At 43.0% G+C, this 22,496-nt stretch overlaps 1 protein-coding gene across 3 annotated transcripts in view; it reads right to left on the bottom strand.

Moving 5' to 3' along the window:
* The window catches only part of acot7 (acyl-CoA thioesterase 7), a 273,337-nt gene extending 251,379 nt beyond the window's left edge, over positions 1-21,958 (bottom strand). For 2 of the 3 annotated variants that reach the window (XM_073032128.1, XM_073032129.1), the window contains exon 1: positions 21,822-21,958. In XM_073032128.1, coding sequence (XP_072888229.1) covers positions 21,822-21,880 — 59 coding nt within the window. In that variant the 5' untranslated portion in view covers positions 21,881-21,958. Of the gene's footprint in view, positions 1-21,545; positions 21,656-21,821 lie in introns of those variants that run through there. The other variant, XM_073032130.1, reaches the window with a different exon arrangement.
* Between the last annotated feature and the right edge of the window lie 538 nt (positions 21,959-22,496).

Here is a 22,496-nt window from a genome sequence, read left to right as displayed (position 1 = left end):
GGGACATGATAAGACAACTACAATTTGATTGGAGATCCATCCACCATTGCAAACCCACATCCCTTGCAATAGAGTCAAATGAAAGTGAATTAAGAAAGGTACTGCATGATGCCATAGCGCTGTTCAAGAATGTTATTGTAAAACTCAAATATATCAGGGGTAAAATAGTGTTAAATGAAAATGCCACACCCGTTTTGCAAAGCCTATCCAGTTCCTTATACAATCTGTGATAAAGTTGACAATAGACAATAGGTGCAGAAGTAGACCATTCGGCCCTTCGAGCCTGCACCGCCATTTTGAGATCATGGCTGATCATCTACTATCAATACCCGGTTCCTGCCTTGTCCCCATATCCCTTGATTCCTCTATCCATAAGATACCTATCTAGCTCCTTCTTGAAAGCATCCAGAGAATTGGCCTACACTACCTTCCGAGGCAGTGCATTCCAGACCCCCACAACTCTCTGGGAGAAGAAGTTTTTCCTTAACTCTGTCCTAAATGACCAACCCCTTATTCTCAAACCATGCCCTCTGGTACTGGACTCTCCCAGCATCTGGAACATATTTCTGCCTCTATCTTGTCCAATCCCTTAATAATCTTATATGTTGCAATCAGATCCCCTCTCAATCTCCTTAATTCCAGCATGTACAAGCCCAGTCTCTCTAACCTCTCTGCGTAAGACAGTCCGGACATCCCAGGAATTAACCTTGTGAATCTACACTGCATTTCCTCTATAGCCAGGATGTCCTTCCTTAACCCTAGAGACCAAAACTGTACACAATACTCCAGGTGTGGTCTCACCAGGGTTCTGTACAAATGCAAGAGGATTTCCTTGCTCTTGTACTCAATTCCCTTTGTAATAAAGGCCAACATTCCATTAGCCTTCTTCACTGCCTGCTGCACTTGCTCATTCACCTTCAGTGACTGATGAACAAGGACTCCTAGATCTCTTTGTATTTCTCCCTTACCTAACTCTACACCATTCAGATAATAATCTGCCTTCCTGTTCTTACTCCCAAAGTGGATAACCTCACACTTATTCACATTAAACGTCATCTGCCCACTCACCCAGCCTATCCAAGTCACCCTGAATTCTCCTAACATCTTCATCACATGTCACACTGCCACCCAGCTTAGTATCATCAGCAAATTTGCTGATGTTATTCTCAATGCCTTCATCTAAATCATTGACGTAAATCGTAAACAGCTGTGGTCCCAATACCGAGCCCTGTGGCACCCCACTGGTCACCACCTGCCATTCCGAGGAACACCCATTCACCGCTACCCTTTGCTTTCTGTCTACCAACCAGTTTTCTATCCATGTCAATGTCTTCCCCCCAATGCCATGAGCTTTGATTTTACCCACCAATCTCCTATGTGGGACCTTATCACTGTTGACAGTGAGCTAGATCACTGGAAGGCTGAAGGAACCATTTACAAGGTTGGGTGGAGCCTTTGGTCAATACCAGTGGTCCCAGTAGCTAGGAACAATAGATCAGTCAAGATCAGTGGTGTTTTTTAGGTCAGCATCAACCCAGTGCTGGAAGTAGATCAATACCCAGAGCCTGAGATTGTTGCAGAGCCACAAGATTCACTTGCTAGCAAAGATATTATCCGACAACAGTAAGAAATCCTCCACAGAGGTTAAATCTTTATGCATGGATGGGAAAATTTAAAATTTACTATGCTGTGGATACCTATACAGTAGTTGTATTATATAGTATATACTGTATACATGTATATAAGTTGAGATGCATTCTATATTGAATTGGAGTTTATAGCTAAGCAGGGAGGACTGTTGTGTATTTAATAATCAGTAATATGTGAGTGATATTGTAAATATATTGTTTGATTAAACATTTTTGTTTGTTTAAATAATTCATTATGGGTTATACGTATGAAGATCAGAAATGGCATACACCCGTAACAGCACCACGTCATATGCGTACGCCTCACTTAAAGTAAAAATGAACGTTCCCGAATTATCTCACATTTCTCTTGTTTTCCTTTTAATTATTTTTATGTTTTAGAGTTACAAAACATAACACCTTGATCATTGTGAATAGCCTCTTAATTGTATCTAATGAATTTCTTTGGTATCTTACCAAACTTGTTTTTTTCTCTCAGTTATACTTGTCTAACTAGTCTAAATCATCAAACACACTTTGCGTATATGGGCTCAGTTCTGGAAATGCTATGGTTTCCAGCGGTTTTCCATTTCTAGCCCTGTCGCACATAATCACCTTTTTTTACCTACCACGTTCGATTCAGCATTCCATGTTTGGTACAGGAAGGGCATTAGACATTTTGAAGATCTCTTCATTGATAACCGCTTCGCTTCTTTTCAACAGCTCTCTGTTAAGTTCAACCTGCCTAACGCTCACTTTTTCAGATATCTCCAAATCCGACACTTTACTGCTCCTTTAATTCCTAACTTTCCTGAAATGCCTGCGAAAAATGCTATGGACCTATTTCTCTCCATTAATCCACTAGGTAAAGGTTTAATTTCAATTATCCAAGATAAACTAGCAGCCTTACGACGGGCCCCTGTGGATAAAATTAAAATGGCCTGGGAGCAGGATTTAAATATCTCCTTATCCGAGGAGAGCTGGGACTCAGTTCTCAAATCGGTTAACTCAACCTCTCTTTGTGCTCGCCATTGTCTCTTACAGTTTAAGATTGTTCATAGAGCCCATATGTCTAAATCTAAACTATCCCGATTCTACCCTGGCATTAGTCCGCTCTGTGATAAATGCAGGAGGGGCGTGGCCTCTCTCATCCATATGTACTGGTTCTGTCCTAGCTTGGAGAAATTCTGGAAAGATGTCTTCACTACACTATCGGGTATTCTGAATCAGCACCTAGAGCCTAACCGCTTAATTGCTCTGTTCGGTTTTTGGGGCGAGATAGATTTATGTCTGGGTCCGACCAAATGCCGAATACTATCCTTTGCCTCTCTCCTGGCGAGACGCTTGATCCTCCTTAGATGGAGAGATGTTGCCCCGCCCACTCATGCGCAATGGCTTAACGACATTATGGCCTGCTTAGACCTCGAAAAAATTCATTATTCAGTTCTCAATTCGGATTTAAAGTTCCATAAGGTCTGGGGGCCTTTTATCGAGTACTTTCATAACCTTCCTCTTTACTAGGGTTTTTTTTTCTTTTCGGTCCCTTGCTTTCAGCTCCCTTTTTTTTCTGGTAGTAGGCATTATTATCCTCTGTTGCTAAGTGTATTCACAGTCTGGGAGTTTGACTGTCCGGACTTATTCTCTCTATATTGTGTGGTGGTTGGTCTGGAATTGTTGTTTTTTTTCTTGTGTTGTGGGGTTTGGGGAGGACACTAAGCTCACTTGTCTCTAATTTAGGTGCTTTTTTGTTAAATTCTCTTCCTTTGTAGCATATTGTTATTGTATGCTTAACCTTGCTCTGTATTAATGCTCCTCACTGGGATTTGGGGTTTTTAATTTTGTAAAATGTTTTGAAAAACTAATAAAAAAAAAATTTTTTAAATCATCAAACACGAGGAAATCTGCAGATGCTGGAAATTCAAACGTCAGGACGAAGGGTCTCGGCCCGAAACGTCAACAATGCTTCTCCCTATAGATGCTGCCTAGCCTGCTGTGTTCTACCAGCATTTTGTGTGTGTTGTAGTCTAAATCATAGCTGGTCTCTGACAGAACCCTGACACACAAATTTTCACCCGTTCTTTTGTGGCTCAGGTACTATAGATAAAGTACTTTGGTCAGGTCCACACAAATATTTAGCAACTCAAAAGTAGGTCTGGAAAAATTGCATCAATTTTCAGTAGGGGCAATTAACACTCGGCCTCTTTGGGCTCAGAAGGGCCTCCAGGGAGGGTTGAGAGAAAACTAATTGTCATGCTGAATTTAGCTTACATGAAAAATTTCAGATTTTTAGAATGCTTTATTACTGAGTCTTGCATGGAGCACGTGGGATGTACAAACATTCTATTTTATGATTGGATAGATTAAGGGAAAAAGAATAACCAAGGAAAGAGAAGGGCCCATGATGGACAACAGAGGAACTCTGTACATGGAGTCAGAAGGTATAGGTGAGGCCCTAAATGAGTACTTCTCTGTGGTACTCACAAAGAAAAAGAGGCTATTTGGCCCATTATGACTGCATTCGTTCTCCACAAGAAGAAACCTATCTGTCTCAGCCCCACATCACGTTTCTCCATTTACCGAACACTCATAATAAACCCCTTCATGGAGGAATGACTCAGGATGACAACAGTAAGAAATAAAAGTAACATAAGTTACACACACAAAATGCTGAAGTAACTCAGCAGATAAGTAACTCAGATAGATGGCAGCATCTATGGAAAAGATTAAACAGTCAACGTTTTGGGCCAAGACCTTTTATCACGCAAGAACACAAGTTATACATTTCACTATAATGCACAACACTGTACTTCACCTAGTGCTAGTACTCTCTGCAACAATTTTCTCTTCATTTAAAGTCTACTATTCAACATACAAGTCATACGAGCCTTAATTACACTACCTGATTATTACCATCGTCATCATCAGAAGATCAGGGTGCTGCACTCGAGAACACAAGAGAAACGGCTTATCACAGTAAGGGTTGTGTATCTACTATCTAGCATTTCAAGCAAGAAACTGCTGAATGTACTAAGCTTCAGATTCTGCGGATGTCATTACTGACATCACTAATTCCACAGAAACCACCCTCAAGTTACTTGTGGATGCCTGTGGCTATTTTTTTTAAAAAAGATTTGCATCACAACAAATGAATTTATAGCAATTGGCTCAGGCTTATTTCATCTCATTACCAAGGCAAATAACATGCAGTGAACTCACGACAATGAAAAACATTCCCCTTTGAAAAATCGGCAACTTTTTTTTCTCTCTCTGGGATGTTAAGTCACTTCCTTTATTTACAGAAAGGCTACAGCACACTCTGATTCCACAACTTCCTGCCACCTACCTTCGCATGCTCTTGATTCTGTTGGTCTTTTTCCGGTCATGTTTCTCTTTCAGAACACTGCAAAAAAAAACTGTTTTCTGCATTCATGGTTTCCACATATAGATATAATAAAAAGCAAGGTTCCCTTGCACACCATCACAGGTTGCCTACATACAAACTAGAGGACAAATGACTGTGATGCTAAGTACAGCTGACATCATCATATTTAAGTTTGCTGATGGCACTACTGTTGTTGACCAAATCAAAGGCAGCGTTGAATCAACATATAGGAGGGAGATTGAAAATTTGATGGAATGGTGCCACAACAACCTCTCACTCAATGACAGCAAAACCAAAGAGCTGATTATTGACTACAGGAGGAAGAAACCAGAGGTTTATAAGTCAGTCCTCATTAGGGGACTAGAGGTGGAGAGTATCAGTAACTTCAAATTCCTTGGCGTTACCATGTCAGAGAATCTGCCCTGGGACCAGCACATAAGTGCTATTACAAGGAAGGAGTTAGCGCTGGTTCGGCACATCATTGAAAACTTTCAAAAACTTGGAAAGATGCATAGTGGACAGTACCCTGACTGGCTGCATCATGTCATGCACTGGAAATATCAATACCCAAGAACAGAAAATTCTAAAAAAAGTTGTGGATACATCCAAGTCCATCACCGGTAAAGACCTCTCCACCACTGGGCACATCAACAAGTAGCGCTGCCACTAGAAAGCAGCATCTGTCATCAAGGATCCCCACCACCCAGGCCATGCTCTCTTCCTGCTGCTAGTATCAGGGAGGAATCTTGTCCCACACCACAAGGTTCAAGAACAGTTAACTCCCATCAACCAACAGGCTCCTGAACCAACAGATTCCACAACCTCGAGACTCTATTTCAAATACTCTACAAAATTCAAATAACATTTATTATTGAAGTATACTTTATATATGTCACCATATACAACCCTGAGATTCATTTTCTTGCAGGCAACTCAGAAAATCCATAATAGAATAATAACCATAATAAAGTCAATGAAAGACCATGCCAACTTGGGGGTTCAATCAGTATGCAAAAGACAATAAACTGTGCAAATACAAAAAGGAAGAAAAAATATCAAGAACATGAGGTGAAGAGTCCTTCAAATAGAGTCCATAGGTTGTGGAAACATTTCAATGATGGGGTGAGTGAAGTTGAGTTAAGTTATCCCCTTGGGTTCAGGAGCCTGATGGCTGAGGAGTAAAAACTGTTCTTGAAGCTGATGGTGTGAGTCCTGAAGCTCCTGTACCTTCTTCCTGATGACAGCAAGAGACAGCACATCTTGGGTGGTGGGAGCTCCTAATGATGGATGCTGCTTTCCTATGACAACGCTTTGTGTAAATGTGCTCAATGGTGGAGAGGCCTTTACCAGTGATGGACTGGGCCATATCCAACACATATCTATAGAAGTTTGTCAGTGTTTAAGATGTCATGCTGAATCTTCGCAAACTCCTACGGAAGCAGGGGTGCTGCTGTGCTTTCTTTGTAAGTACTCTTATGTGCTGGGCCCAGGATAGGTCCTCCAAAATGATAACACCGAGGAATTCAAAATTGCTGACTCTCTCCACCTCTGATTCTCCAATGAGGACTCTGTTTCTGGACCATGGACCTCTGGTTTCCTCCTCCTGAAGTCTATAATCAGCTCCTTGGTTTTGCTGACATTGAGTAAGAGGTTGTTGTTAAGGCACCACACAGCCAGATTTTCAATCTCTCCCCTATATGCTGATTGACCACCACCTTTGATTCGGCCTATGAGGTCGGCAGCAAACGAATATGGCATTGGAGCTGTACTTAGCCGCAACTCAAGTTCCCAGTATTATTTATATATTTAGTTATTTTGTATTATTATTGCATTTGCACTGTTTGTCTTCTTTGACAAATTCGTTGTTTATCAGTCTTATTGATTCTATTGTATTTCTTTGTTCTGTGAATGTCTGTGAGAAAATGAATCTCAAATAGCATATGACAACAGATACATACTTTGATAATAAATAAATTTACATTTTCATTATTTATTTACATTATTTATTTATTAGCTCCAGTTGTACCAGATGCTTTCTCACCTCTCGATATGCCCATTTTTAGTTCAGCCACAACAACAGGGATCAACTGGCTATACAACATAAAAACATACAAAACAGAGGGAAGAGTAGGAAATTCTGTCACTGAGGCCTGCTCTGCCATTCAATAAAATCATGTCTGATCTTTTAATCAAAGTCATATTCTTTCATTAAACCCGTACTCCTCGATTCTGTCAAAATTTAATCCATTAATCTGAGTTGAAGTATTCAATGAATGAAGCCCTTAAGCAATGAACTGTAAGGATTCACCACATTCTGAATGAAGAAATTTCTTTTCATCTCCATCCTGAATGGCCATTTGAGAACGTGATGACATTTTCAGATACAGGTTTCCCCCACTACCTGAAGGTAGAGTGTTCCTATGAAACAGTTCGTAAGCTGGAATGTCGTAAAATGAATAAGCAATTACCATTTATTAATATGGGAAAAATTTGAGAGCTTTCCCAGACCCAAAAAAATAACCTACAAAATCATGCCAAATAACACATAAAACTTAAAATAACAGTAACATATAGTAAAAGCAGGAATGATATGATAAATACACAGTCTATATAAAGTAGAAATACTATCCTGAAATCATTGTAGCACAGTCTAGCGTAGCGAAAATCTCACTACGTAGCGCTACTAGCATAGCGGAAGCACTCTCTCTAGTAACCTTTAAGCTATGAAGCTGCCAAATCATACCAAATAACACATAAAAATACATAGCTTATATAAAGTAGAAATAATGTATGTACAGTTTAGTTTCACTTACCGGAATCGAGAAGACAGCGAGCACAGTGATGATGGTGTGTTAGGCTGAGTCATCAGGTTGCAGTGCTCGGCAATTTTTTCCAATAAATTACAATTTCATCACAGTTAAACACTTGCTTATATGAAATTATACGAATAACCACCTTCTGTAATTATTTTCTTCAGTTTTGTTTCAGTATCAGCCAAAGCTCTCTCTCCAGTAAACATTAAACTATGAAGCTGCCCAAAAGTTCCCAGCAGACTAAAAGAGACCACTTTACTACAAGCAGAACCAATAGTAACATTGGCAACTTTCAAGATTCTTTCTTGTCGGCAAGTTCAATGTGTGGACAATGTCCTTACTTCGTTGACCACGTTCAAAACATTTAATTACGTCCAGTTTTACGCTAAGCGTAACAGCCTTACGAGCTCTCTTAGGCTTTTCCAAAACCTTAGGACACATCTTGCTAACAGATGCACAAAATAAATCGAGATAAAGCAAAAATGCTTACAGACACATGTTTAAGCAATGGCGGCTAGAATGCAGTTCCGGGGGAGGAGCTTGGCTGCTTGGGGCGCACACTGCCTTTTCTCGTAAAAACGAAAACTCTTTGGTTAGCGAAAACAGGTAACTAATGTAGGTCTTTCGTAAAAGCAAGGTGACATAAGCAAACATTCGGAAAACGGGGGCCACTTGTACCTCAGTCAGGGGAAACAACAGCAACTGATCTTGATGTCGCAGCAGCTCAGCATCAGTAAAATCAAAGAACTGACTGTGGACTTCAGAAAGGGTAAGACAAGGGAACACACACTCATAGAGGGATCAGAAGTGAAAAGGGTGAGCCATTTCAAGTTCCTGAGGGTGTCAACATCTCTGAGGATCTACCCTAGGCCCAACATATTGATGCAGTTACAAAAAAGAACGACAGTAGCTATATTTCATTTGAAGTTTGAGGAGATTTAGTATGTCATCAATGGCACTTGCAAATTTTTACAGATGTAACGTGGAAAGCATTTTAACTGGTTGCATCATTGTCTGGTATGGGGGGGTGTGTGGCCATTGCACAGGGTTGAAATAATCTACAGCATATATGTCAAACTCAAGGCCCGCGGGCCAAATCCGGCCCGCGGTAGAATTATCTTTGGCCCGCAAGATAATATCTAATTACTATTAAAGCTGGCCCCAGTAATCGAAGCACCTATGGCATATGATATGGCTAATGCTGAGTTTATTCAGGTACCAGGTTTTCAGGGTTTTTAGTGTTTATTTGGCAGTCTTCTTCATAAGAAACGGAATTTGTAAAGTGAAACACTTTGTAGTTATAGCAGAGACTGAGACACATGACAGCAGGCTGAAAAAACGGAGGCAACGAAAGCTGCGTTCACACGCGTCCGACTGATCCGGCCCGCATGAAGCTGCATTTTGCTCAATCCGGCCCGTGACCTAAAATGAGTTTGACACCCCTGATCCACAGGAAATTATAAGTATCCAAGATATCTTCAAGGAGCGATGCCTCAAAAGGGTGCCATTCATCAGTAAGGACCCCCATCACCCAGGACATGCCCTCTTCTCATTGTTACCATCAGAGAGGAGATACAGAAGCCTGAAGGCACACACTCAACAATTCAGGAACAGCTTCTTCCCCTCTGCCAACTGATTTCTGAATGGACATTGAACCCATGAACGCTACCTCACTACCTTTTTATTCCACTCTTTTTGCACTACATATTTTATATATATATATATATATATACATACATACATACACACACATATACATACATACACACACACTTCTTACTGTAATTTATAACTTTTACTTTTGTTTATTGCAATGTACTGCTGCTGCATAACAACACATTTCATGACATATGCCAGTGATATGAAACCAGATTCTGATTACACTGCCTTTGTCAAGTCCTGGAATAATTTTGCTTACTTCTACAAGATCATCTCTCGCACTTCTAAATACAAGAGAATACAGACCCAGCCTTTTTAATCTCTTTTCATTACAAACCTACCATCCTAAAAATCGATCTGGTAAGCCATTGCTGCTTACGTTTTTCCGCAAGTATTTCCTTCGTTTGGTAGGAATTCATGATATTCCAAATGCAGTCTCATCAAACCCTTCATTACTAAAGCTAGATATATCTACTTTTGTACTGAAAGTGACAAGTATTAAAGGCCAACAAACCATTTGCTTTCCTAATTGGCTTGCTAACCCTGCACATTAACTTGCAGTATTTGGTGTACCAGATCCCTCTGAAAACCAATACTTTTCAGCTTCCCGTTATTTAGAAGAATAATTCTATCTTTGTATTTTTCAAGCAACAAATGATCTCACAGCTTTTCACATTAAAATTCACTTATCTAGTCACCTCGCCTGCCTGTATCCCTCACAAGTCTCTTGCATTCCCCTTACAATCAGAAAACTTTGGCTATGTTAAGCTTCATTCCCCCAACTGAATCATTTTATTTATTAATTTATTGAGATACAGTGTGGAATAGGCCTTTCCGGTCCCTCGAGCCATGCTTCCCAGCAATCCCCCAATTTAATCCTAGCCTAATCACAGGACAATTTACAATGATCAATTAACTTATCAACCGGTACGTCTTTGGACTGTGGGAGGAAACCGGAATACCCAGAGTAAACCCACTTGGAGAATTTACAAACTCCTTACAAACAGCAACGGGAATTGAATCCAGGTCGCTGGTACTGTAAAGCATTGTGCTAACCACTACGTTACTGTGCTGCCCTAATCATTAATACAGACTGTTAACAGCTTGGTTTCCAGCAACCCACAGGACATAACCTCCCAACCTGAAAATAATCTGATCTTTCCTTATGCCAAAGGTTCCCAACCTGGAGTCCGTGGATCCCTTGGTTAATGGTAGGGGCCCATAGCATTAAAAAAAAGATAGGAAGCCCCTGCCTTATGACAATTAACCACACCAATTTATTACTCCCAATGTTACACACTCTGGAGATTTCCAAAAGTTCAATTGTACATCAGCCAGTTTGCCATACTTGCTTATTACATTCTCACAATATTTCAACAGAAACATCAAACGTTTCTGCCCCCAAACAAGCGAAAATCTGCAGATGTTGGAAATCCGAGCAACACACACAAAAAGCTGGAGGAACTCAGCAGGCCAGGGAGCATCTATGAAAAAAATCTACAGTCAACATTTCATGCCGAAACCCTTCGGCAGGAGCTGCTGAATTCCTCCAGCATTTTCTGTGTGTGTTGCAAACATTTTTGCCCATTCATAAATACAAATCCATTGTTATTTGACGAGTGCCTTGTTACCACCTCCTTGATGATACATTCCAGCATTTCCCTACTTCTGTTTTGAGTAACAAGCAAAGGTGACAATAGGATTGAGATCAACAGTAACATATTACATAGAACACAGAACAGTGCAGTATAGGAACAGGTGCTTATGCCCACTGTGTTGTGCTGAACTAAGTAACCTTTATCAAGAATCGTCACCCCATCCACAACAGGCAGGATTTCCAGCTATTTTAATTCCACTCCCCATTCCCATTCCAACACGTTAGTCCAGGGCCTCCTCTACTGCCATGATGAGCACACTCTCAGTTTGAAGGAGCAACTGCTCTTATTCCAACTGGATAGCCTCCCACCTGATGGCATGAATATTGATTTCCCCAACATCCGGGAATTTCTCTCCCTTCGCCTTCTCTCATTTTCCATTCCACATTCTGGCTGCCCTCTTATCCCTTCTCCTCACCTGTCCATCACCTTCCTCTGGTGCCCCTCCTCCTTCCCTTTCTCCCTTGGTTCACTCTCCTCTCCTATTCGATTCCTCTTTTACCCATTTTACCCTTTTCACTGTCAGGTTTAAAGTGGCGCTGGTGAGACACAGTGGCACTTTACTGGCTCTGTGCTTGGGTACAGGCCAATGTTTGGCCGTTGCCAGAGTGGACAGGGCTGAGCAAGAAACGAGCCAATACTTGGCTGATTTAAGCACCGGGCCAGATTGAAATGGTGGGACGTTGGTACCAGAGGCGAGGGGTCGGGCCAGCGTTCAGCTCGCTACTCCACAAGGTTTAACCATCACGGCGTTGAACTGAAGCTGTGGCCTCCAACTGGGCTCCTGGTCTGACTGCAGCATTGAAATGGCTTTGTGACTGTGAGCTCACTTTCGTGAACTTTAGTACTGAATGTTATTTGCTTTTTATTGTTTGCCAATTTGTTCTTTTTGTCACACATGAGAGCCTGGCTGTCTTTTTTAATTAGTTCTATTAGGTTTGATTTTTTCAGCTGTCTGTAAGAAGCAATCAGTCAGAATGTTACAGTAAATGAAAATTTTAAAAAAACAACTGCAAATACTGGAAACCTAAAATAAAGAATGATAAGGACAAATTTCACGGCTGTATATAGTATACATATTTTATAATAAATGTACTTTGAACCCCTCAGCTTCCTACTTCATTCCTCCTCCGCCTTCACTTGGTTTCACCTATCACCTACAGGTTTGTACTCATTCTCCTTCTCCCACATTCTTATTCTGACCTTTCCAGTCCTGATGAAAGGTCTTGGCCCAAGATATCAACTGTTTGTTCCTTTTCAAACATGCTGCCTGACCTCTGTTCCTCCAGCATTTTGTGTGTGTTAGATCTATCTAATCCTGTCTACCTGCGTGTGATCCCTATCCCTCTGTTCTCTACATATGCATGTGCCTATCTAAGAGCCACTTAAATACCGGGGTACTTCTATCTTTTCTGCCTCCAGTGTCTCCCATGTTAATGCATTCCAGGCACGCACCACTATTTTAAAAAATAACTTACCCTGCCCATTTCCTTTGAACATTCCCCCCTCACCTTATATATACATCCTCAAGTATTAGAAATTTTGAGCCTAGGGAAAAGATACCAGCTGTCCACTCTATAACTTTTGTAATCTTCTAACTTTTCTATCAGCTCAGTATCCATTGGTCCAGAGAAAACAACCCCTTGTATGACCAACTTCTCCTCATGACACATGCCCACTAATCCAGGTAGCATCCTGGTAAACCTCCTTGGACCCTCTCCATAGCCTTGTCATCCTTCCAATAATGCAGTGACCAGAATTGAATGGAAAAATACAGATGTGACCAGCACCATAACTTCCTGACTCCTGAACTCAATGCTTCAACTAATAAAGGTAACCATGCAATATGCCTTCTTTACCAACCTATTGATATCAATATCCCTCTGTACATCTATACTGTTAAGGATCATTACCATTAACTATGAACTGTCCAAGGTACAATACCTTCCATTTGCCCAGAATAAACTCCATCTGCCATTTCTCTGCCCAGATCTACTCGTATATCCTGCTGTATTCACTGGCAACCTCCTACATGATCCACAACACCGCCAACCCTTGTGTCATCTACAAACTAACTAACCCACCCATCCATGTTTGCATGCAAGTCATTTACATATACAATAAATAGCAGAGATCCCAGTACAGGACCCTGCAGAACACCACTAATCACAGACCTCCAGCCAGAATAAGACCCGTCAACCATGATCCTCTGTATTCTACAGACAACCAAACCCTGATCCCAAGTGGCAATTCACAATGGATCCCGTGTATCTAAATCTTCTGAATGAGGGACCTTGTGAAATGCCTTACTAAAATCCATTCTAAAATCCACTAGAAAGCATCCACTGCTCAACCTCCATCAATCATCTTTATCACCTGCTAGAAATACTCAATCAGGTTAGATATGATCTACCTCACACAAAGCCATGCTGTCCCTAATTAGGCCATGTTTTTCCAAAGATTCAAAGAAAATAGAACATTAATGCATTGGACAGGCTATTCAGCACATTATGTTGTGTTGATCTTGATGCCGAGTTATAGTAAATGTACTCCTGCTATGTATTAGCCATATCCCTCCATTTCCTTCATATTGATTTGCTATTGAACTCCACTAAACTGCCTGTTTCCACTACCAACCCTGGTAGTGGAATCCAGCCACCTACCTACCACTCCCTGTGCTTAAAACTTGCTCCTCACTTCACTTTTAAACTACCATTCCTCCCTCCCCTCACTGAGTGTATGTCCATGGTCTTCTGCTGCTGTAGCCCATTCACTTTAAGGTTTGATCTGTTATGCATTCAATGTTCTTCTGCACACCACTGTTGCAACGTGTGGTTAGTTGAGTTCCTGTCAGCTTCAACCACTCTGGCCATTCTCCTTTGACATCTCTCATTTACAAGGCGTTTTTACCCAGAAAACTGCTGTTAAATAGATGTTTTTGCACCATTTACTGTAAACTCTGAAGACTGCTGTGCCTGAAAATCCCAGGAGATCAGCAGTTCTGAGGTATTCAAACCACCACATCTGGCACCAACAACCATTCCACAGTCAAAGTCACTGAAATCACATTCCTTCCCCATTCTGATGTTTAGTCTGAACAATAACTGAATCTCTTCGACCATGTCTGCATGCTTCTGTGCATTGAATTGGTGCCATATGATTAGCTAATTAGACATTTGCATTAGCGAGCAGTTGTACAGGTGTACCTAATAAGGTGGGGCCACTGGGTATATATTGCCAGCCCTTCATTGTCACTAAGTTTAAACCCTGGAACTCTCTACCCAATAGCACTATAAAGTGTACAGAAAACTTCTCACTGCCATCTTCATAAGGATAATTAGCGATGGGAAATAAACCTTGGTTTGACAACGATACTTAGATTCCAAAAAAAAATAATAAATTGGCAAAGTTAGGTATCAAAGCTGAAAGAACAAAAGACCATTGTTCCCTCCTGTCAGGTTTGGGAAAAAATCAGAATAATTTCTGGGTTAGACATTGCTGGCAGTTCTGTTTGATTGTTAACTATAGCACCAGTTCTTAACTGGCTGATGAACAAACATGAACCTTCACCTGTATTTCATGAGTCTTTAGCTCACATGGTCAGGTCACATCATTTCTCACATGTATCACAAAGTCTTGCTATGTGCGTAGGCTGGCTACCTGCCTTGTGTCAACTGCAGTAATGCAATTTGACACTCCTACTAGAATAAACTTGCACCTTCCACAGCTCCTTAACCACACATAACATGGTTCATTTGACATGGAAATCTCTGCTCGTGTCAGCAGTTTTGTGCCTGGGAGTAGAAGAACATCCTTTTAGAACTGAAAGACATGGAGACACCAATTTCTTCCAGTCTCTCATTCCAGTTTTCAACAATCCTTGTTTTAATCAAGAGCTGAGACATCCTAAACAGATCTGGAGCATTTCCCACATGTTGACTCCATAGTTACTATGAACATAAGACCATAAGACACAAGAACAGAATTAGGCCATTCAGCCCATTGAGTCTTCGCCACCTTTCAATCACAGCTGAGTTATTTTCCCTTTCAACTGCATTCTCCTACCTTCTCCCCATAACCTTAACAACCAAGAAACTATGAACCCCTGCAAATTCACCAACCTCTGGCTAAAGAAATTCCTCCTTATTTCTGTTCTAAAGAAATGTCCTTCTTCCCTGAGGCTGTGCCCTCTGATCCTAGACTCTGCCACTAATGGAAACATCCTCTCCACCTCCACTCTGTCGAGACTTTTCAATATTCGGTAGGTTTCAATGAAATTCCCCCATCATTCTTCTAAACTCCAGCAAGCAGAAGCCCAGAGCTATCAAACACACCTCATATGTTATCCCTTTCATTCCCAGATCATTCTCATAAATCTCCTCTGGATCCTCTGCAATGCCAGCAGATAAGATGATAAGACCTAGGAGCAGAAGTAGACCATTCAGCTCATCGATTTTGTTCTGCCATTCTACCATGGCTGATTTAGTAACCCTCTAAACCTCATTCTCCCACCTTATTCCTGTAACCTTTGATTCACTGATTAATCAAACTGTTCTTTAAATATACCCAATGACTTGGCCTGCGCAGCTGCCTGTGGCAAAGAATTCCATGGATTCACAGTAGGTTGCAATGAAATTTCCCCATCATTCTTCCAAACTCCAGCAAGCTCAGGCCCAGAGCCACCAAACACACTTCATATGTTAACTCTTTCATTCCTGGGATCATTATCATGAACCTCTCTGGACTTCCTCCAATGCCAGCACATCCTTCCTTACTAAAAGGGCCCAAAATGGCTCACAGTACTCCAAGTGTGGTCTGACTAATGCTCAGTAAAGCCTCAGCATTACATCCTTGCTCTTGTATTCTAGTCCTCTCGAAATTGATGCTAACATTGCATTTGCCTTCCTTAGCACAACTCAACCTGTAAATTAACCTCTACGTTTAGGGAATCCTGCACGAGAACTCCCAAGTCCCTCTGACCTCCTATTTTTGAATTTTATCATCATTTACAAAATAATCCACATCTTTATCCTATCAGCCAAAGTGTATGACCATGCTCTTCACTACATTACATTTCATCTGCCACTTCTTTGCCCATTCCCCAATCTGTCCTTCTGCAGACATCCTGCTTCCTGCCTTTCCACCTATTTTCATATCGTCCACAAAGCCATTAATTCTTTCATTGATGAACAATATGAAAAGAAGCATTCTCAACACTGACCCTTGTGGCACACCTCTAGTCACTGGCAGCCAACCAGAAAAGGCCCTATTTAGTCCCAGTCTTTGCCTCCTGTTAGTCAGCCAACTTTCTATCCATTCTAGTACCTTTCCTGTAATACCATAGGCTTGTATTTTGATTATTTTGTATTTGTATTATGTGCAGCACTTTGTCAAACACCTTCTGAAAATTCAAATAAACATTTGTCTATCCTGCCTGCTATTTCCTCAAAGAACTCAAACAGATTTGTCTGACAAGATTTCCCATTTAGAAAACTGTACTGACTTTGGCCTATTTTATCATGTACATCCATAACAATCAATTCCAACATCTTTCCAACCACAGAAGTCAGGCTAACTGGCCTACAATTTCCTGTATTCTACCTCCCTCCTTCTTAAACACTGGAGTGACATGTGCAGTTTTCCAGTCCTTTGGAACCATTCCAGAATCTAGTAATTCTTGAAAGATTATTACTACCGTAATGCCTCCAGAATCTCTTCAGCTAATCCTTTCAAAACCCTGGGGTGCAGTCCATTTGATCCAAGTGACTTATCTACCTTCAGACCTTTCAGCTTCCCAAAGCACCTTCTCCTTAGTAATGGCAACTACATTCAATTCTGCCCCGACATTCTCGTATTTCTGGCATTTAGCTAATGTCTTCCACAATGATGACTGATGCGAAATACTCTGCCACATCTTTGTCCCACATTACTCTCTCTCCAGCATCATTTTCCAACGGTCCAATATCCACTCATCTTTCTTTTACTTCTCATACATCTAAAAAATTTGGTAACCTCGTTTATATTATTGGCTATCTTACCTTCCTATTTCATCTTCTCTCTTTTTGTGGCTTGTTTAGTTGCCTTATCTTAATTTTAAAAGCTTCCCAATCCTTTACATGCCCACTAATTTTTGGTATATTATATGCCCTCTCTTCAGCTTTTATGCTGTATTTGACTTCCCTTGTCAGCCATGGTTACCTCATCCTCTCTATAGAATACTTCTATGGGATATCTTTCCTACGCCTTCCATATTGCCTCTAGAGCCTCCAGCTTTTGCTGTTCTGCCATCACCCCTGCTAGTGTTCCCTTCCAATCTACTTTGGTCAGCTCCTCTCTCACACCACTGTAATTTCCTTTATTCCACTGTATACTGATACATCTGACTTCAGCTTCTCCTTCTCAAACTGCAGGGTGGATTCTATCAAATTATGATCACTGCCTCCAAAGGGTTCCTTTAGCTTAAGTTTCCTAATCAAATCTGGGTTATTACATAACACCCAATCCAGAATTGCCATTCCTCTAGTGGGCTCAACTACAAGCTGCTCTGAAAAGCCATCACAAAGTAATTCTACAAATTCCCCCTGTTGGGATCCAGCACCAACCACATTTCCCCAATCAACCTGCATGTTGAAATCTTCTATAATTATTTTAACATTGCCCTTTTAACATGCCTTTTCTATCTCCCCTTGTTATTTGTCGTCCACATTCTGGCAATTGTTTGGAGGTCTATATATAACACCCATCAGGATCTTTTTACCCTTGTAGCTTCTTAACTCTACCCACAAGGATTCTACATCTTCCAATCCTATATAACCTCCTTCTAAAAATTTGATTTTATTTTTTACCAATAGGGCATCCACATTCCCTCTGCCCACCCACCTCTCTTTTCGATACAATGTGTATCTTTGGATGTTAAGCTCCCAAACATGATCTGCTTTCATCCATGACTCAGAGATGCCTACCTCATTCCTGCAAATCTCCAACTGTGCTACAAGATCATCTACCTTATTCCATGTACTGCATGCAGTCAAATATAACATCTTCAGTCCTGTATTCATCACCCCTTTTGATTTTGGTCACCTGTTACACTTTAGCTCATCCCACTGACAGTAATTTTGCCCTGTCATCTGCCTGTCCTTGTAGACAGGCTCACGACACACCACATTTACTTGTATACCAATTGCCCCATCCTCAACCCTATCCCGTCCCCAGAGCTCCAACGGTCTCATCCCTGGGAGAGGAAGGATATCTGAAGATGGACTACACCTGGGGAAAATTTAAAAGACTGACCCAGTACAAAGGAAAATGACAAGCTGTTGTTTGTGGCCTATGTCCTAGGAGGGATGATGGGCTTAAGAAAACTGAACTACTCAGGAGTTTAATCAGCATTTAAGGAGACAAAATTCAAGTCAATGTTCAAGTTGAAGATTGTCATCACATAATCTGGGAGGGTTAGTTAATCTAAAATTATTGAATTCATTACAGAGTCTTGATCTCTGCAGTACGCCTACTTGGAAAATCACATTCCAGTCTGCGTCAGAACTGGCTGACTCTTAAGAACTCTTTGTTGGATATGCTAGAATCCTTTTCCCTGGAGCTAAGTCTCTTTACACAGACTAGTTAATATCTAGAACCTGCAGACAGAGGAGGTGGTGGACTCAGATACGAGACATTTCAGCACATTGCAAACAGGGAAGGTATAGGTGGATACAGACCTTGTGCAAGCAGATTAGTGGAGATGAGCGAAAAGGTTGACATGGACGGAACGTATTGAAGATGTCTAGGTCTCTGTCCCCATTCGGAGAAAACCAACATATTGAAATGTGAACTCTTGATGCTCTCTCCAAAGGTATCACCTGACTTTCTAAGCATTACTATCATTTTCTTTTTTAACTGTCAAAGGGTAGCAAATACAGCCCAATTCATTACGGATAAAGCTCTCTCTGCCTTTGAGCGAATCTACACAGGAAAGCAGCATCCATCATCAGGGACCCCCACCACCCAGGTCATACTCTCTTCTCGCTGATGCTGTCAAGAAGAAGGTACGGAAACCTCAGGACTCACACCACCAGGTTTAGGAACAGCTATTAGCCCGCAACCATCAGGCTCCTGAACTAAAGAGGATAATTTCACTTGCCCCATCACTGAAATGTTCCCACAACCTATGGACTCGCTTTCAAAGACTTTTCATCTCGTGTTCTCGATACTTATTGCTTATTTATTTATTATTATTTCTTTCTTTTTGTATTTGCAGTTTATTGCCTTTTGCACAGTGTTTGAACGCCCAAGTTGGTACAGTCTTTGATTCTATTATGGTTATTATTCTGTTATGGATTCACTGAGTACGCCCACAAGAAAATAAATCACAGCGTTGTATGAAGTGACATATATGTACTTCAATAAGAAATTTACTTCTTGCTTCGAACTTTTGTCATCACCAGTTAACTGGACTTTGAAAATTTGCATTCATTACTTGATCACACTTTTATTTACTTGTGCACAAGGAGAATATCATGGTCCCTGTAACAAACTCTTCTAAGGTTTGAACAAAGAAATAACAGTTTTATACAGAAATTATACAGCTATTACCTTGTCTATGTTCAAATTCTTTATCTGGATAATAAATTACCTATCACTTCAATAATACCGGTATTAATAGCCAATAAAATCTACATATTAAAGACCAATAATACTTCAGAATTTGTAAGGTAAATGACCTGACAGTATGTGTCACCTGAGAATCTTTTGTTCGCATCCTTATCTTGACTTGGTATGCCAAATGGCTCCAGCCTCTGGCTGTGCAAAGGGGAGCTATGTTCTTCAAGTACCTCTCTTGCCTGGGTTGACTGCCACTGTAGAGTTACAGAGCACTACAGCACAGAAACAGGTCCTTTGGCCCATCTAGTCTGTACCAAACTGTTATTCTGTCTCATCCCACCAACTCGTACGTGGAATATAGCCCTTCATATTCTCCATGTCCATGTACTCATCCAAATTGCAGCTGAACCCACATCCATCACTTCTGCCAGCAGATCGTTCCACACTCGCACCATTATCTCTAAACTACGCTTGGCTGCATGTCATCTCAGCCGTTGCACTGCTGCAACTTCCGCAACTCTTCACCCAGAGGGTGGTGAACCAATTTAGAGATTCAGCACGGTAACAGGCCCACGAGCCCGTGCCACCCAATTACAGCCATGGGACCAATTGACCTGCTAGCCTGTACGTCTCCGGGGTGCGGGAGGAAACCGGAAACACATGCGGTCATGAGGAGAACATACACACTCCTTACAGACAGCAGTGGGAAATGAACCCAGCTCGCTGGCTCTATAAAGTATTACCCTAACCACCACGCTGCCTTGCCATCCCTATGCAACTCCATATTCTTAAAACTAACTTGAGGATTGCTGATTTTGTGATGCCTTTCCTTACGCAGTCACTGAGTGCAGCATCCTGCTCTAACATGTGCCTTCTCCTCAATACTCATGCAAAACTAGAGGCTTTCTTTCCCTCTAAGACATTGACTGCATAAGCTACAGATGGGGAGTGAGGGGGGGGGGAGAGGGGAAAGGTGAAGGGGAGGAGGAGAGAGTGGGGAGGAGGAGAGAGTGGGGAGGCAGAAGAGAGTGGGCAGGGGGAGGGAGAGAGGAGGAGGAGGAGATGGGTAGGGGAAGGGGAGGGAGGAGAGGGGGATGGAGGGAGAGGGGGAGGGGAGAGGAAGGGAGGGGGCGGGGAAGGGGAGAGGTGTAGGGGAGGGGAGAGGTGTAGGGGAGGGAGGGGAGAGGTGTAAGGGAAGGGGGGGAAAGAAGGGAGAGGAAGGGGGGAAGAGAAGGGGAGGGAGGAGAGTGGGAAGGGGAGAGGGAGGGGAAGGGAAAGGGGAGGGGAGAGGGGGAGAGGGGGAGGGGGAGGGGGAGAGGGGGAGGGGGAGAGGGGGAGGGGGAGGGGGAGAGGGGGAGGGGGGAGAGGGGGAGGGGGAGAGGGGGAGGGGGAGAGGGGGAGGGGGAGGGGGAGGGGGGGAGGGGGAGAGGGGGAGGGGGAGGGGGAGAGGGGGAGGGGGAGAGGGGGAGAGGGGGAGGGGGGGAGGGGGAGAGGGGGAGAGGGGGAGAGGGGGAGGGGGGGAGGGGGGGAGAGGGGGAGGGGGAGAGGGGGAGGGGGAGAGGAGGGGGGAGAGGGAGGGGGAGGGGGAGGGGGAGGGGGAGGGAGGGAGGGGGAGGGGGAGGGAGGGAGGGGGAGGGGAGGGGAGGGGGGAGAGGGAGAGGGGGAGAGGGAGAGGGGGAGAGGGGGAGAGGGGGAGAGGGGGAGGGGAGGGGAAGAGGAGGAGCAGGAACAAGGTGAAAGTGAATGGAAGAAACAGAAAGCTCGGCAGAGGCCTGCTCTTCGGTCTCTCGGATCATGGCTGTACATTCACCTCAAGGACACCGTTCCCTGACTCCACAAAGCCGGAACTGAACATGGAGGGAGATCGGACAGCTCCTTCCGTGTCCTTGAGTCGCCCCGAGATCGAGCCTGAGCTTCCCAACCCCGCCCCCGGCTGTGCAGCCGGTCCCTGCCCAGGCCGTGCGGTGCAGTGCGATGCGATGCCGGGAGTCCGGGGCTACTGGGGCTGGGGCTGGGGCAGGGCAGGGCAGGGGTGGACTGCCTGCAGTCTTTCACCTTCCCCCTCGCTGTCCCCTCCATCCCTCACCTGCTGACTTGAATCGGGCTGCCGGAGCCCTGCATCCGCGGCGCCTCGGTGCTCTCCATCGCTGTCAGTCCTGCTGCTGGTGCGGAGGGGAGGGGTGAGAGAGGCGGAGGAGAATGAATGGGGAGGGGAGGGGGAGGGGGAGGAGGAGGAGGGAGCAGGAGGGGGTGGGGAGAGAGGGATGAGGGTGGTGGGGTATAAGCGAGGGCGGGAGGTGAAGGGAGAGGTGCAGATAGGTGTTGAAAGGAGAGGGGGAGGCGGAGGGGAGTGGGTAGAGGGGATTGTTTCAGTGCAGCACTTAAGGCATCTGTAGGCACCACAGGAGCTGGAGTGCTTTAAACATGTTTCAATTAAGATTTTGTTGGTGTCTTTATTAACATAAAACTTTTTGGCTTAATGAATCTATATTCTGTGTATATAGAGATTATGGGTAGATATTTAACGGGGCTGTTTCTTAACAATTAGCTGCATCTCAGGGTTACACTACTGGTCTTTGAGAACCCAGTGAAGTGAGGGGCAAGTTGGTCGATGGACCTCTTCGTTAGTCTGTTCCCGGCTCTGGGTGGGATCAGGTCTTCATCCATCTCAGCTGCCTGCCCCTCTTCCAAGGCTACATTCATGCATGTGTCCCAGGTGACTAAGTTGTGACCTTGTGTATCTCATATTGACACATATGTA

The sequence above is a fragment of the Hemitrygon akajei genome, chromosome 29, assembly GCF_048418815.1.
Source record: "Hemitrygon akajei chromosome 29, sHemAka1.3, whole genome shotgun sequence".
Lineage (NCBI taxonomy): Eukaryota > Metazoa > Chordata > Chondrichthyes > Myliobatiformes > Dasyatidae > Hemitrygon > Hemitrygon akajei.
This window is presented reverse-complemented; position numbering and strand designations above follow the sequence as displayed.